At 45.8% G+C, this 17,872-nt stretch overlaps 1 protein-coding gene across 2 annotated transcripts in view; it reads right to left on the bottom strand.

The window, feature by feature from the left end:
* The window catches only part of REEP1 (receptor accessory protein 1), a 121,049-nt gene that overhangs the window by 57,555 nt on the left and 45,622 nt on the right, over positions 1-17,872 (bottom strand). For both annotated transcript variants that reach the window (XM_038007211.2, XM_038007212.2), the window contains exon 2: positions 6,630-6,702. In XM_038007211.2, coding sequence (XP_037863139.1) covers positions 6,630-6,702 — 73 coding nt within the window. The remainder of the gene's footprint in view (positions 1-6,629; positions 6,703-17,872) is intronic.

Here is a 17,872-nt window from a genome sequence, read left to right on the forward strand (position 1 = left end):
GCGCCCACAACTTGGAGCCTGCTGAAATGATTCCACCTAGCCAATCTGAAATCCGTTTACCCTGTCTTGCCTTACCTTTCTCACAGAAACCACAATGAAGGCCACTGCCCACGTTTCCCACTCTCCATCAGCCTCCTGACTGGCCTGGTGCTTCCCCATGTGACCCTACATAGCATGTGGCCCTCCCACTTCTAGACTTCTTCCTTCATGACAGTCATTTCCACATCTTGGTGTCTTTCCATCCCTAAGTAAAACAAGTCCCAGGCACATTTTCAAACACCAGCTAAGGCTCTGTCTAGAGGATGAGGTTCTTAGAAGAAGTGAGGCTGAGAGACTCCTGTTGAGGAGTCTCTGGAAATGAGGTGAATGGGCCCAGAGAATGAATATATTGGTGGCCCAATGCTTATGCTCACCAATAGGTCCCATGGCAGAGGAGGCTCCTAGTGACCGAGTGCATGAGATGGTCAGGTCTGTGGATGTCGGCCAGCCTCTTTCCTTAGGTTTGATAGTGCATGTTCAATGGGGTCATGTACCAAGCAGCCAAGTGGAAGTGAAAGAGGTAGCACACGGGCTCAGCAATGTGACATCCCTCTCAGCAAGGCTGACCTGGCCACAACCACTGCTCAGAGACCATGTTGCCAGCAGCAGTGATCAAGCATCTCCAGGGTGATACCATATCCCAAGGCATCAACCAGCCTTCTGGAAGCAGGTTCACTCCACCATGTCCCTTCCCTCATGGAGTGGGCGGCATAGGGTCTTTTCTGGAATATTCATTTTTTCTGCATGTGGACTTGCTTTTCCTATTGCTCTGCTTCCGGCAGCCACACAGCAAGCTGTGGACGCAGGGATTACCCTTTTCCTTTTGATGCATCCCACACGATACTGCTTCTCATCAAGGACCCTCCTTTATAGCAAAGGAAATAAAGCAATAGGCTGATGCTCTGGGGAGTCACTGATCTTACCATGCACCCAATGCCCTGCAGTGGCTGGCCTTATATGGTGCTACCTGGCAATGGAGGGTTCTGAAAGCAAACCAGGTGGGAGTCAGCATTTTATGAGATTGGTGTGCAGTCCTGGAGGGTGCAGTTTCTCCTCTGAACCAGTGACCAACATATGGTGGTGCTTCTTAGCCAGAATTTAAAGGTGCAGGAACCAAGGAAATGAGGGTTCCTTAATCTATGATTAAGCCTAATGCCAGCTCCTTGCAATGAAAGTGAGGTCCATGGACCAGCACTGTTGGCATCATCTGGGAGCTTGTTAGAAATGAAGAATCTCAGACCCCGCCCCAGACCTACTGGATATAATCTGCTTTTAAGGAGATCCCCTGTTCATTCATATGCATGTTAAAGGTTGAGAATCACTGCTCTAACCCATTCACAACATTTTTGCTTCTCATCCCCAAACCTCTGATCTCTGCTTCTTAATGATTTTAGTACTTAAGGGATGGATGCTTCCACCAGGGGATACAAAATGGTTTCAATGAAGTGGAAGCAGAGACTTGTATTGTCTCCTGGTGGCTTCACAGTACTCACACCAGTAGGAAATAGATGATAAAGAGGCTTATGGGCTTTGAAGGGGTAACTGATCCTAATTATCAAGGGGAACCAGGACTTCTGCTACACAATGAGGCAGAAAGAAGAGCAGATGGAAGTCAAAAAGCCTTGGGGGGTCCTCCTAGGACTGTCTTGTTCAGGGGTAAAAGTCAATGGTTCGGCTGGCGTGGTGGCTCACATCTATAATCCCAGCAGTTTGGGAGGCCAAGGCAGGTGGATTGCCTGAGGTCAGGAGTTCAAGACCAGCCTGGCCAACATGGTGAAACCCCCATCTCTACAAAAATGCAAAAATTAGCCAGGCATGGTGGCGCACGCCTGTAATTCCTGCTACTCGGGAGGCTGAGGCAGGAGAATCACTTGAACCCCGGAGGCAGAGGTTGCAGTGAGCCGAGATTGTTCCACTGCACTTCAGCCTGGGTGACAGGGCAAGACTCTGTAGCAAAAAAAAAAAAAAAAAAAAAAAAAGTGAATGGGTCATTACTACAGCCCTACAGAGGCAAAACTGCCAAGACCTCAGATTCCTCAGGAATGAAGATTTGGGCCCCGTTACAGGATAAGGAACCAATCCCACTAAAGCTCTAGCTTTAGGCAACGGGAGCATGAATTGGATGGTGGAAGAGGAAAGCCTCAGGAAAACCTGAGAAAGACTTCAGAATGCGTGTCCTGTGGAATGCTAGGTGTCCAGCATGTCCTTCTGAATTATCGTGATTCTGCAAGTGTCCTGCTTTTCAATGTCTTTGAGCCATTTTACAACTTGATAAGTTAAAATTGATGGCAATGCATATGGTTTCACCCATAGAGGTGCAAATAAATTTTGTACAGCAGAGATACAACTGATTTCCCCATCCCACCCTCCAAGCAATCAGTTTAATATTTATTAACAAATCCATTTCGACATTTCTGATTGCCTACATATGTCTGTTATTTGGAGTTTCCTTTGAACACCTTACTGGTTGCCTCATTAGTAAGTTAAGCAAAATCTTTAACATGTGTTCATTTTATATTCATACAAGAGTCATGATTCTACCCTCTGAAAACTTTTTTCTTTTAACAAAAGTCACAAATACAGCTATGAACTCATGATCAGTTGCATGAATACGGACTGTATCTTCTATCCATATTTTCCTCCTTTCTGTGTTAAGTATAGATTTTAATATTCTAAGTAATTATATTTTAATTCTTTCTCTCCCCACTAAAATAGTATGTGAGCTACACTGGTAACAGTTCACTTAACAATTCAGTGTTTGGAATGCTGAATATTAAGGTTGGGTCTTGTCAGAACTAGAGGAGGAGAGCACTTTGCCCAGGGATACTGGGCCTGGAGCTGGACTCAGCAACTTACAGAATTTGGATTTGACAAGTGAGTGAGTTGTATAGAATTCTTGTTGGAAGCTTGTTTTTAAAGCCAAAATATGGGTAAAGGAATGGCTGTGGATGTGGATGTAGTTTTGGGGCAGCCTAAGAGTCAGCTGTATTGGTTATTTTTTTTTTCCATGAGTACTCAGCATCCAAAGCCTTCTAAATTGGGAGACATCTCCCAACATCAGCATCTTTGTGGGAGGCAAGTCCTGCTATTTGGGCCCCTATCCAGGACTCTGCATTGTCAGGGGATGCTTCGAAAGCACAAGCATCCGGTGTCCAAGATGTGACTTCAGCAGAGGTTTCCTAATCAGACCCTTTCCTACAGTGTGAGCTGGGCCGTCAGCATCACCCAGCCTCCTTGGATCCTCCCCGGTTCCTGGGTATCTTTCTCTTGTTACCTAGTTAATTCTACAAATTCCCGTAAATTCCCTTCTATTTAAGTTTTCATCCCAACACCTTGAATCCAGGTACAGTAAGTTTGGTTGGAAGACATAAGCAGCCATAAATATCCTGAGCAATGTTTCTAAATTGGAGATCCTGTGGAATATGCCCATTTTTATTTAGGAGAGCTCCTTCTGCTTCCTGACCAGCTCTGGTGGTCCCCCTGTGTGGCCCTATGTGGCATGCCATGCCTCCTACTTCTAGGGGAATGTGAGTCAAAACTTCCTTCATGATAACCATTTCTGTGCCTTCCACAGAAAGACAAACCCGAGTCTTCAATTCAAACAAGTTCCCAGGTGATGCGGATAATGCTGGCCACTGACCATACTTTGAGTGTTGAGATTACAGCACTGAAGATGTGTAGAGAAGCCGCTGGGAAGTAGGGAGGAGCAAGATCGAGAAGGGTGTTAAATGCTGTGTAATGAAATTTGTGCTTGATCTTGCAGGTGATAAGCAGCCATTAATTGACCTGGGAGGAGTGAAATCAATAGACTTCCATTTTTAAATGGCACTGGATGTCATGTGACAACAGAGTGGGAAAGGAGGGACAGGAGGCAGGAGAACCAGTTAGGAGGTGTGATAGGCACAACAGTGGCTCCCCAAAGATGTCCATGTCCTAATCCCCATATGGCAAATGGGACTTTGTAGCATTAAGGACTTTCAGATGGGAAGAGTATCCTGGATGACCCAGGTGGCCCCATGTAATCACATGAATCCTTAAAGTGGAGAACCTTTCCCAGTGAGCCTGAGGGAGATGTGGTTATGGAAGAACAGCCAGAGAGATGCAATGTTGCTGGCTCTGAAGGAGGAGGAGGAAGGGGCACAAGCCTAACAATGCAGGAATGGCCTCTAGGAACTGGAAAAGGCAAGGACACAACCTCTCCCCTGGAGTCACCAAACGGAGCACAGTCCTGCTTGATTTTAACCTAGTGGGACTTGTTGGACTTCTGACCTTCAGAATTATAAAATAATACATAGGTGTTTTGAGCCACTAAGTTCACGGTAATTTGTAATGGTGACAATAAAAAACTAATATAGGAGGCCATTGCAACCTTCTAGGGAAAAGGGTGAGAATCTCATTTCTGAGAGTGGCAGCAGAGAAGGAAGACAGACCTGGTTTGGATGATTACTCAGGAGATAGGATGAAGGGACATGGTCACCAACCGCGTGGGTGTGGGTGTGTGGGTGTGGGTGTGTTAAGGAAATTCGCAGGTTTCTCTCTTGAACAAAATAGGCCCATTAGTCAAAAGGACTGCAGGAAGGAAACACAGGAGCGTGAGTGCAGAGAAAGGCAGTTCCCTCCTGATACTACCCGGCTCCTTTCTTCAGATTCCTTTTTTACCAAGAAACCTTCTAATCGTAACTCTCGCACGTTCCCTACTGGGAAAAGCGTGTGCTGAGCAGCCAACACAAACAGCTGCTCTACTCATCAATTATGGTTTTCACTCTAAATTAATGAATTGCCATTCTAGTCATAAACCAGGCTTCTGTGAGTTTAGTCAGAGCAAAACAATTTACCAGGGTTTGATCTCTCTCAGAAGAGCTGACAGAGTTGTTTTTGCCCCTGCAAAGTAAAGGATTAGACCTTATACCACAGTGATCCTGGTAAGGCCTCCTTCCCTGGCACAGTTGGCAGGCGGGAAAGGGTTGGGAGAGGGAGGGCTAGAAGAGGCTGCCTAATGCTTTGCCCTGTGCCAAGTCAATTGAATCAGGAGGTTCTGTGCTTGCAATTTAGCAGCTATTTATAGCGTGCTTTCTGAGATTCCCTCACATATACCACAGGCCCGGTCTCCAGAAGAAAAACTGCCCCCCTCTGGAACTCCCTGCTTACAAACAGCAAGGTGCAAGCCCAGGCAAGCTGTTCTGGGAAAGTGGGAGATTGCGGGGTGGGGGGTGAGTTCTGGAGATGGCTGGTTTCATCATAAAGACTTCTTGGGAAATCTGAGAAAGAAAATACTGACTTTCTAAGCCCACTTTGAATTGTTTCTTTACCTACGCCAAACCTGCCAAGAGACATCTGAGTAAAAGAGGCAAAGGCATGACTATTACCCACCCTATTGTTCAGATGAGGACACTTAGGCTCTCGGAAGTGTTAGCTACTTACCCAGCACTGCATCATTCAAATGTCAGAGCCAGGACTTGACCAACCTCGGTGTTCTGATGCCAAAATCCACACCTTTTGCACTTTGAGTTTGTGTCCTATATGGGGAAGGACACCCTTCCCTCACCACCCACCCAGCAGGTCTTTCTCAGTCAGCAGTGGCCTAATCGTTCTCCTGCCTGAAGGCGCCAGACACATTTAGGGGTGGTGACTAGAGCACCCAGATCATCCAACAGTAACTGATATTATCCTCTGACCAGTAAGTCCTCCCAGATCCCCTTCCTGTGTGCTCACCTTCTGCAATGTGCTACAGAAAACAGATATAGGGGACAGGCACTGTGGCTCACGCCTATAATCCCAGCATTTTGGGAGGCCGAGGCAGGCAGATCACAAACAAGGTCAGGAGTTCGAGACTAGCCTGGCCAATATGATGAAACCCTATCTCCACTAAAAACACAAAAATTATCTGGGCATGGTGGCACACACCTGTAATCCCAGCTACTCAGGAGGCTGAGGCTAGAGAATCTCTTGAACCCAGGAGGCGGAGGCTGCAGTGAGCCAAGATTGCGCCACTGCTCTCCAGCCTGAGTGACAGAGTGAGACTCCGGCTCAAAAAAAAAGAAAAGAAAAGAAAACAGATATAGGATGATGACAATCCCCTGCCCTCAAAAGGTTACAGAGCAACAGAGCCTGAATTGTGGAGATGGAATGAAAGAAATGGAATGGGACAGAGTTGCAGACCCAGGAACCAAACCCAGGTCTGCCAGACTCTAGAACCCGTGCTCCTGCCGGCAATGCTGGACTGTCTCTCCGTCATGGTGCTGTAAGGTCTACACAGTGTTTTCCAGACAAATAAATCAAGGCTGAGAGAGGTGAAGTCACCTGTGGCTTGTGGCAGAGCTGAGACACCTCCAATTCCAGACGCCACCACCTCTTGCCATACCTCCCTGCTTTTCTCACCTCCATGCTCTAGGTCTAGGCAGGGGAAGGTCTAGGCAAGGGAAGGTCTAGACAGAAAAGAGGACTCCTGAGACATCTCATGAGAACTGTGACGAAGGGACTCCTTTTCCCTACTCCCAGTGCCCATAGCAAGGAGGGCATCCCCTTCCCCCAACATTTTACACCCGACCTCACTCCAGCCAACCCCCTCCAAAATACACAGTGCTACTTACATATTCCTTAATGTCCTTTGATTTCACAGCCTTGTAGGAATAATACGCAGGGTAAAGGGTGCCAAATATAAGCCTAGAGGGAAGAGAGACAAAGAGAAATATGATTTTCTCATTTATCTTATTTAATGGAAAATGTCTGTCTTCAATGCCAAGAGCAGCTCTCTAAGCTACAGAAAGTGCTGCTGTGGGGCTTGATTTATTGTTATGAATGCCCTGAAGGTGTTCTGCTCGTGGCTGGGGCATCCTTGGGCACCTCTATCTTCTGTTAAAGCCCACACCCACCTTCCTTCAATCTGTGGTTTGGCAACATGAAAGGGTGGTTGGGGGTCATGGCAGCCAAAAATGGGGATGGGAAGGCACGAAGACCCCCGAAATTAAAGGCTGCCTTTCCTCTCCTGCTGCTAACCCCCCTCTGAAGCTCTATTAAGCCTGCAAACACCTAAGGCTTTTTTTTCCATCAAAACCTTTCCCCTCAAATTTCACTCCCCTTGGACTTGATCTCAGCATCCTGCAGCCAGAATAAGCTCTTCACATTTCATATTGTAAATTCAATCAGGCCAAGCCCTCCTCCCACCAATACATCCCCATCTTGTATTAGCCTGTTTCTCATTGCTCTTAAGATGAAGAAGCAAAAATACCAGCCCTGTGACAGTGTTTGAGCAGCAGCTCTCACTGATCTATGCTCAGGGCTGTGTTGGGTCATTAAATGATCTCGTGCTCAGCCCTGCCTCTCAGGACCCGCATGGCAGAGTTCCACCTGCCCTCATTCTCTCCACCATGCACTATCCCCCGCCCAGAAAGCTTCTGCCTGTGCTGTTCTCTCTTTCTGGAGTCTTCCTTTCCCCGTCTTTCTCTGGTTAATGCCTGTTCATCCATCATATCCCAGCTCTAGTATGACTTCTTCTTCCCTGGCCTCCCTAACTAGCTCAGACCTCCTCACTACACTCATAGCACAATGTACCTATCATCAGGGTGTTCCTTCATTGTTGTTTGTGCGATGCTTTGATTGACAGCCTTCTTTCCACAGCACCGTAAGTGCCTTGAGGGCAGAGAATGGATCTGTTTTGCTCAACACTGTGTTCCCAGAACCTACCCCATAGTAATCCCTCAACAGATATTTGTAAATGAATGAATTGAGCTGGAGGTTTAATCTTTTCACCTGACAGATGAGGTCACCCGAGGGTGCCAACTCAGGGCCAAGCTGACTGGGTGCAGGAATGGGCCTGGCCCAGGCACTATATGAGCTGACATCTCCTGTGACAACCCCACAGATGGAGCTTTCAGAGTCCCTGCAATGAGCCAGCCTACTTACAGAAGATACCACACTGAAGAAACGCAAAGCTGTGGTTCACTGGGTATTGAGAGGCTGTACAGAGAACTCCTAGTCCAGAAGCAATTTACCAAGCAGGGGTCAGCTTTACCATGAGCACTGTTGCCAGGGAACACCGTGATATTCCACAATCATCAGGTTTCCAGGGAAAACAAAGTTGACTGAACCAAGTCTGTTTCTGGCACCGAAAGGGAGAGGGCTGTTAACTCTTGACTCACACAGGCCTTGTGTGAAGTGCTTTAGAGCTTTATCCCACTTAGACTGCCTTGTCCAAGGGAACCCCTTTTACAGACAGGACTCCAATGCACGGAGCAGCCAGTCACTTACTTGTCTAAAGCCTCATGACCAGGGAAGCGTAAGGCAGGGGCTGGAGCCCAGCCAGGCCAGCCTCCTCCAAGTCTGACTTCTTGTGACCACTGTGTACTACCTTGGGGAGCCGCCCACCCTCCAGGAAGGCTGAAATGACCTGTGTGAAGAGCAGGATGAGCCAGTGGGGGTACAAGAGAATAGTGGAAGAAAGGAGAAAAAGCAGGACTGGGGGTGAGGGGGAAACACTTAAGAGAGGGTAGTACCAAAGACAGCAGGCAGGCCACGCGGGAGGTGGCTGGGGAAGCCTGCTGGGTTTGGTCATCGCTCCCTTGGTGAGGAAAGTCCCCACACTCCTGCACACTGCCTCCTTGCCTGCCCCCTCCTAAGCATTCTCAGGTATCCAGGAGCCTCACTTCCTCAGGGAGGCCTTTCCTGACCTGGTCACACCCTGAAGATTGGGCTTCTCTCCCTTTTTAGCTCCTGTACCTGCCCCTTTCTCAGCTCTTGTCCACCGTATCCACTTGGTCAGCTCAAGGTGCATCTCTCCCACAAGACTGTGTGTTCCACAAAGCCAGAGATGGTATCCCTCATTCATAACACACCCCTGTCCCCCACACAGCAGGAAGGGCTCAGTAAGAACGTGTTCACTGTGTGAAATATCAGAATGGGGAAGCCAAAGCCAGCACCATTGAGGGAACGCTCGTGACCTTGTGTCTGAGGTCTCAGCAGCGAGGTGGATGCCAGACGGCACCAGGCTGATTCAGCAAAGCCTTGGGCACAACACCATGGACTGGGGGGAAATAAATACACCGTTCCTCGGGCATAGGTGCCATGGTTATTACCCATGTCTGCCAGGATGGTTTCCAGCCCCTGCCCTGAGGCAGCGTGTGAGCAGCAGAGGAGAGACAGGTGGCAAGTTACAGCACTACCCAGCAGCCGATTGATGGGATCCCCGTGAACCCCAGTGTGTCACGACACCCTCTGAGTGGTCATGGAGCAAGGAAGGTAAGACAGGAAGGCCTGTGCTAGGTCAGTTGCACTCTTCTGAAGTGAGCTGGTTGCCAGCATCCTTCGCCTGGCTCCTGTGTGACAGCACAAGGTCCCTACACACATGAGTTTGCTTTTCAGTTTCTAAAAGCTCAGTAACACTTAGCATCTCACTGCCCCGGGGAAGGGGAAATGGGATGAAAATGGCCAGTTCTTCTCAACCTATTTTAGAGGTAAGAAATAATGAAGGAAGCAGGCTCAAGCCAAAGGGGGTTGGTACTTCTGCCCCTTCAGACCAAGTACCCCCACACGGCCCTTCACCACTGGCCCCACCAGCCTTGCTTCCCAGCCCTCCCTCAGCCTCAGGTTCGCAGAGCCAGCAGCTAGCAGCTGTCCCCTGATTAAACCACATTTGCTTCCAATCTGTGACTTCCTGGCTGCGCTTTCTTCTGTCTGAATGTAGCACAAGATCTTCCCCAATCCCACAACTGTTGTTTCTCCTGATAAAGCACCACTAATCCTTTAAGACCTGTCTCAGAAATGCCACTTCTTCTGTGAAGGCTTTGGTTACCGCCCCCTCAGTTTTCTTGAAACTATTTAAGCCTGTGACAGGCCTTATGTAGTAGCAGCAATAATAAAACATTTAAAGTAATATTATAATATTATATCATTGAGTGTTCACTAATGCCAGGCACTGTTCTACAAGCTGCACTCATTCTTTCAATTAATCCTCTCACATACATAGGGAAAAAGAATTCTTACTACCCCATTTTACAGACTGGGACACTGAGGCTTAGCATCATTACTCACTCACCCAAGGAGACACAACAGCCAGGTACAGAGGTGGGACCCGAACCCAGGCAGCCTGACAACAGAACCTGCCTTCTCCCGGGGCAGCCTGTGCTGGCTGAGTCTGTCTCCCTAGTCAGATCACATAGTCCTGGGCAATCAGAAGGGTCCCTCATGCCTGGCACAGCACCTCCCCCTTTAAGTGGGTGCTTGAAATGTCTGTTGAGTAACAAGCAATTTCAATCTCTCTCCAAGGAACTCAGCCCACTTGCTAGATTCACATAACTTTCTACAAAGTCAGAAAAAATGTGGTAAAATAAGAGGGTCTAAGGCTCCTTAATGCTCGAGCTGGGCTCAAGCAGAGGGAAGGTGGAAGGCTGGAGTGCCATCCTCCAGAGAGACCAGGCTCTGCACTAACACACTCCTCTCGGTTATCTCTGAATGGAGCTCGCACCTCACAGCTCTGCACCCACCCTCCCTCCCCACCACTGTCATTAACTGTTACCCTGAAGCCCCGACCCTGTGTAAAGGCTCCATGAATCTGCCTGCAGCATTTCCCTTATCTTTGTACTTCACTCCTCCTCTTGCTCCAAGTTAGGTGTCTTCATCCAGGTTGCCTCCCCACCCACCTCTTCCACAGCTGTGGCATCGAGAAGGGAGCATGAGTCTCATGTGAATACTACACTCTGATGCAGTGGCTCCCCACTGGGGTGATCTCATTTCCCAGGGAAATCTGGGCAATGTCTGGAGACACTCTGGTTGTCTGAGAGGGTGCTACTGGCAGCCAGTGAGTAGAGGCAGGGATGCTGCTAAACATCCTATCATGCACAGGACAGGCCCCTCTCAAATAATCATCCAGTCCAAAATGTCCATTGTGCCACTGCTGAGAAACCCTAGTTTCTAGACTAGTGTGCTGTTTCCTGGTCCTTGGGCCATGGACTCTTCACCACCATTAAGGGTCATTTTTTGAACCCCAAAGATCATTTTTTTGAACCCCAAGAGTTCAAAAATGTCCAGTGTCCCAAGAAAAACTGTAAATGCTCAGATAGTGGGGGATGGCCCCAAATGGTAAAGACCACATACCAAGCCCGTTGGCCAATGTCAGGGAAAATACAGCTCTGAAGTTGCTTATCAACTTCCTGGAGCTCTGGCCAGAAGAGAGAGATTGCTGACCTAGGGCACAGCTACAAGCTATGGCACTGCAGTTGCTGACCATAGCCAAGTCCTCTGCAAACCATGAAACAAACCAGTATTTTCCACAGTCTTCTCAGGCATCCTAGAGTGGCACCAACATGTCCCAATCCCAAATTGTGCTAAAAATTTCAAAATCAATGCTGGCAATATATTTTTCTAAGATTAATTTTTTTAAATGTAAGAGAAATAACAAGCCTATTTATACAGCCGTTCATAGCATTAAAAAACAAATCACACTGAAGAAGTTGTATGTCACCCAAGGGCTTCTGGAACGCTCTGTTTCTTGACCTGAGCACTTGCTTTATAATTACAAATATATATAAAACTGTACACATCTTATTTCATAATTTTTTTTGAGACAAAGTCACTCTGTCGCCCAGGCTAGGGTGCAGTGGCACGATCTCTGCTCACTGCAACCTCTGCCTCCCAGGTTCAAGGGATTCTCCTGCTCAGCCTCCCGAGTAGCTGGGATTACAGGTGTGTGTCACCACACCTGGCTAATTTTTGTATTTTTAGTAGAGCTGCGGTTTCTCCACATTGCCCAGGCTGGTCTTGAACTCCTGGCCTCAAATGATTCACCTGCCTTAGCTTCTCAAAGCGCTGGAATTACAGACGTGAGCCACTGCACCCAACCTTATTTCATAATTTTTAAAAATGATGTACAGTCCCCAAGAAAATAAATTTGCACAGTCTTCCAATTCATGAAGGCACACTGTTTCATCTGAGCATTAAAATGTATTAAAATTTATACTGATTATGTTTTGTGCTTTTTGTTAATAAAAACGTAATTTCAAATTATGTTCTCTGAAGATACTTTCTAAAAACATATAAATCCATTTTTATCACTTTTTATGAGAATTAATCTCCAAGACTGTTTTTGCTGCCTACTCTAACAGAAGAATGCTCCTTGGTTCTTCAGCTCCTTTTGGCATTCCAATAAATATGTTATAATTCTTAATCTGGAGAAAACGGTAACACAGGGCAGATATATTTGAAGTCCCCTATATGTATTTTCCCGATACAATCCTTTTCCTCCTCCCCAAAAGTCATCACTATCCTGAATTTGGTGTTTATCACTCTCACCATGTTTTTATTAACTACATGAGCCATGCATAAACAGAAAAAAAGTGTTTATACCTGTTTACATATTCTACAAATGGAATCACACTGTGATATGTTTTTTCATTCAAACTTATGTTTTTGAAATTCAATCCATGCTGACACTTATCTTTCTAGATCATTTTTAAAAATTATTTGTTTTATTTTATTTTATTTTATTTTATTTTTTGAAATGGAGTCTTGCTCCCATTGCGCAGGCTGGAGGGCAGTGGCGCAATCTCGGCTCACTGCAACCTCCACCTCACAGGTTCAAGTGATTCTCCTTCCTCAACCTTCTGAGTAGCTGGGATTACAGGCGTGAGCCACCCTGCCCAGCTAATTTTTGTATTTTTAGTAGAGATGGAGTTTCACCATGTTGGTCCGACTGGTCTTGAACTCCTGACCTTAGGTGATCCACCCACCTCAGCCTCCCAAATGTTAGGATTACAGGCATGAGCCACAGCACCCGGCCTAAAATTATTTTTTTATTTGTATTGGGACAGGGTCTCGCTATGTTGCCCAGGCTGGTCCTGAACTCCTAGGTTCACTGATTTCTCACCTCAACCTTCCAAGTAGCTGGGATTACAGGTATGTGCCACTTGCATCCAGTTTTTCTAGATTCTTGTAAACCACTGTGTACTACTTTACTATATGAACATATTATAGTTTATTCTGTTGATGCATACTTAGGTTCCTTCCTATTTTTCCCCTTTACAAACAGGGCTGTGATGAACATTATTATACATGTCTCCTTGGGCACATTTGAGACCTTCTCTAGTGTATCTACGTAGTGTGGAACTGCTGGGCCAGAAGGTACAGCAGATAATGCAAAACCACTTGCCGGAATGACTATACCAATTTATACTCCTTCCTGCAAGTGTAAAAGATTTTAATACTCCCCATTCTTGCCAAACTTACATAGTCAGACTTAGATTTTTGTCAGTGTGATGGGTGTAAAATGGTATCCCATGTTTGCTTCGATTTGTGTTTCCTCAGTGGCAGGTGAAGTCAAACAACTTTTTATGCCTGTTGGCCATTTGGTCTGCTTAACTACCCTGTTTGTATCCCTCCATTAGTTTATTTTGTTCTTAGTGATTTTTAGGAATTCTTCATGAATTTTGGGTATAAATCCTTTCTTGGACATATGCATTACACATGTTTTTCCTCAATATAAGTTCTCTTAACTTGGTTTGTGGTGCATTTTCTTGCAGCTTTAAATTTTATATAGACAAATACATCAGTCTTTTCTAGCTTTTTTCTATCTTGTTGAAAAAATCCTGGTCACGTATACTTTTTTACAAGAGTTTTAAACTTTTGCTTTTTCAATATTAGATTTTCATTCATTTGGAATTGATCTTTATGTATGGTGTGAGGAATTCAAATTTCTTCTTTTCTATATGGATCCCAATTGTCCCATCCCACTGATTTGCAGTGCTACCTGTCATATATAAAGTTTCCAATATGCATAGGTATTATTTTCAGCTCTGTATTTGACTGATCTACTGTCTAACCATGCACCTATACCACAATGTGTTTATAATAACCATAATATTAACAACCATGACTGTAGAATAAATCCTAATAGTCTTAAAATTTGTCTTGGCCATTATTTTTTTATTAGAAATTTCAATGTAGAATCTTGGCTATTCTTGACCCTTTGTTTTCTATGTAAATTTCACGATAGTTTGTCAAGTTCCACATAAAACCTTATTTAGATTTTGATTGGAATTTCACTGTCTTCATAAAATGTACTAGAAGAATCACCATGTTTATGGTTTCAAGTTTCCTCTTTGTGAACATGGTGGCTTCCATTTCCTCATGTCTTCTTTAGTGTCTTTTTATTATATGTTGTAAGTTTCTCCATAAAGATCTTGTACATGTTTTGTCTTACTGCTAGGCACTTTAGGTTTTCCGGGGTTTTTTGGCGGCATTATGAATTTTTAAAATTAGATTTTCTATTGGTTATTAATGGTGTATAAGAATGCTACTGACTTTCCAGGCTGCTCTCAGAATCACTAACCTTGCTGCAGTCAAAAGCATTTGGAGTCTGAAATGCATTACAGTGAGTGAAACCAGCAAACTCAAAAGGCGACATGTGTTATGACTCCATTTATATGCTCTTTCTTTCTTTTCTTGTTTTTTGAGACAGAGTCTCACTCTGTCACCCAGGCTGGAGTGCAGTGGCGCAATCTCAGCTCACTGCAATCTCCACCTCCTGGGTTCAAGCTATTTTCCTGCCTCAGCCTCCTGAGTAGCTGGGATTACAGGCATGCACCACCACACCCAGCTAATTTTTGTACTTTCAGTATAGACAGGGATTCACTATGTTGGCCAGGATGGTATATGCTCTTCTGAAAAAGGGAAGTTTATAGGGACAAACACCAGATAAGTGGTTGCCTGGGTTAGATGGGGAGGTGGGGGTTGACTCCAAGAATGTGAAGGAATTTTGGGGAGGGATGGAGCTGTTGCATACCTGACTGTGGTGCTGTTTACACAACTGTGTATGTTTGCCCAAACTCAGAATGAAAACTCACACTAAGAAGAGTGAATTTTACCAATTTCACCTCTATACACCTGACCTTTAAAAAAACCAAAGCATTCAGAGGAATTCACACTCATAAGGCAGGTATGTCGTGGGTCTCCAAAAATGGATCAAGTTGACCTGAGCATCAGTCTCCAAGCTCTGAAACAACCAGTACCTTCCTGATGTCAGAAGGTCCATGTGTGACAAAACAAGCCTTCCCAAAACCATAATCCATCTCCAAGACCCACTGATCCTCTAGCCCTGAAAGGACCGTCTCAGATACACGGTGGTCCTGGGATCTAAGTGCTTGAGAAACTCTGACCTTTACCACACTGCCCCAGGGAACATTCTTACTCACGATGGTTCTCTTTTTTTTTTTATTTTTTGAGACGGAGTCTCGCTCTGTAGCCCAGGCTAGAGTGCAGTGGCCGGATCTCAGCTCACTGCAAGCTCCGCCTCCCGGGTCCACGCCATTCTCCTGCCTCAGCCTCCCGAGTAGCTGGGACTACAGGCGCCCGCCACCTCGCCCGGCTAGTTTTTTTTTGTATTTTTTAGTAGAGACGGGGTTTCACCGTGTTAGCCAGGATGGTCTCGATCTCCTGACCTCGTGATCCACCCGTCTCGGCCTCCCAAAGTGCTGGGATTACAGGCTTGAGCCACCGCGCCCGGCCACGATGGTTCTCTAGAAGCTTAATCTGGGAAAAGAGATACTCCGTCTGAGCATACAGCTCAGGTTCCCATAGCACAGCAAACCACTGGGCTTTGGTTGCCCTGGGTCCCAGCCCCTGGGCTTCTGCTTACTCCCAGTGACTTTCTAACAGGCTGGAGGGACAAAATAGGAAAACAGCAGAACTGACCCACTATGTATTTTGGCTCCCTAGAGGCTATATTATTGTGACTTATAAGTCATTTATTTTTGAGTGCTCACTTTTAACCTTCATGTGAGACAGGTATCATCATCTTCCTCATAATAATGAGAAAACTGAGGTTTAGTGAAAATAAATAACTGAGTCTCACAATTAGTCAGGGGAGGAGGCCAAAGTCAAACCCATGTCTAACTCCACTGCCCATCTCCTCACTGCTATGATGCACTGCCTTCCTGACTCTGCAGTACCTGGCTGAGAGTCTGCAGCTGGTCTCTGAATAAATGAATGAGGAGTAGAAGAGTGGGAGGAAGGCTGCTGTCTGCTTCCTTGCCTAATGGAATTCCACTCTGGCCCTGAATTGTAGATTTACTGACAACAGGTGACAGTATAATTACAGGGTTTCAAGCACATAAACGATTCACATAAATGAGGTTCTCTCCCAACCTGAGCTGATCTTGGGAAAACGGAAACAAGACATGTCCTTCTTTTTCACCTTTGCATGGGATTCTGCCAGCCTCTCTGTAGTCTTTCCTTTCCCAGTTGGCTTCAGACCCTGCTCCTCTCTGCAGATCTGAGAGAGTGAACGCATACACAACTCTTCCTTGGGTAACCCACCTCACAAACATCTCATTTGCTTATTTCCTCATCTGGTCTGCACTGTACCCCTCTGAGATAATGGGATTACTTTCCCAGTTTAGAAATTTAAAAAACGGAGCCTCAGAATAGTTGAGGGATATTCCAAAGCCCTTCTCCTATCCAACAAGAGGCAAACCCAGGCCTCCTGTCTCCAAGTCCATGGCCATTCCCCAATCCACACTGCCTCTCTTAACATGAAGAGGAGGTTTCGTTGCTTATTTAAAGCTGTCTATAATGTGTGCTGCAAAAATCCCATTTTAAGTTGGATTTTTATGCTCCCAAACCCAACTTAGGAAAGCACAAAACAGAAAAGTCTGATGCAAGCAGGAACAAACATTCTGTAAATTTCCAATTGATACTGTTCCACTCTACAATCCAATCCACACAAATCCCTCAACCACAAATGTCTGCTTGAATCTGTTGTTTTTGTTTGTTTTTAAGTCTTAATTGTAGAGATTCCTATTCTTAAGAAACCCAGCTTTATTGTGTGTGGTAGAAAGGGGCTGGGCTTTGACTTCAGACCTGAGTTTGAATCCAGCTCCGTCCCTGACTAGCTGTGGAGTGGGAAGCATGCTTCTTAACTACTCTGAACCAGTTTCCTTGAGTATAGAGACCAAGAACACTACTTTCTACAGTCACTAAGCAGATTAACCGAGGAGATTGTAGGTACAAATTTAACATACCAGAGACACTCTAGATGAATGACAAATATCAGTTCCCCTCCGTTCTACAGAAACAGTAACTGCAAATGCCAATTCTTGTAACCACAAAATACTTTTCATTCAATCATTAAATATGTGCTGATCACCTACTGTGTGCCCTGGGCCATTTGACAGGAAAGGCAGGCAGCAAGCAGATAATGATACAAATAACTAATTACTGTCATCACAATAATTGTGATGAGTCCTACTGAGTCTGTGTTGAAGAAGAGAGAAGATGCATTTACAATGACTGTCCTGTGGTTGCCTATATCCCAGCTTATGCTCCCCTCCCCAGACCTCAGAGCCAGAGGATTACAACCTGAAGGGTTATGGTTTTCTCCTCCTGGTGGGCGTCATCTAAAGCCCCCTACATGGTACATATTTAGGCTGAGAAAAGGACTGCTGGGCCTTCCTGTGTGCACCATGAAAAAGGGGTAGGGGGAGAGAGTGAGGAGCTCTCTGAGATTGACTGGCAGGTGGTCAGTGTGTATCTGTGGGGTTTTCCAGGGACTTGTCTGCTCAGCTGGTGCCCTCCTAGCTCTCACACAGCAGGTACTGATGTCCTCTGCCAGGTCCCAGGCAACTTTGAGTGCACGTGTCTGTCTGGAAGAGGGTATCGAAAGCCCTGGGGAAAACCATGGGAACAGGACAAACCTTTACTAATGCCCACTAGGCACTGTACAAGACACTGATCCCCACAGAAGTCAGGTGAGGTGACTACTATCATCCCCTCTTACACAGGAGGGACCTGGGACGTTAAGAGGTTAAATTCATTCGTTCATTCATTCATTCATTCATTCATTCATTCA

The sequence above is a fragment of the Chlorocebus sabaeus genome, chromosome 14 (genome assembly GCF_047675955.1).
Source record: "Chlorocebus sabaeus isolate Y175 chromosome 14, mChlSab1.0.hap1, whole genome shotgun sequence".
In the NCBI taxonomy this organism is placed as follows: domain Eukaryota; kingdom Metazoa; phylum Chordata; class Mammalia; order Primates; family Cercopithecidae; genus Chlorocebus; species Chlorocebus sabaeus.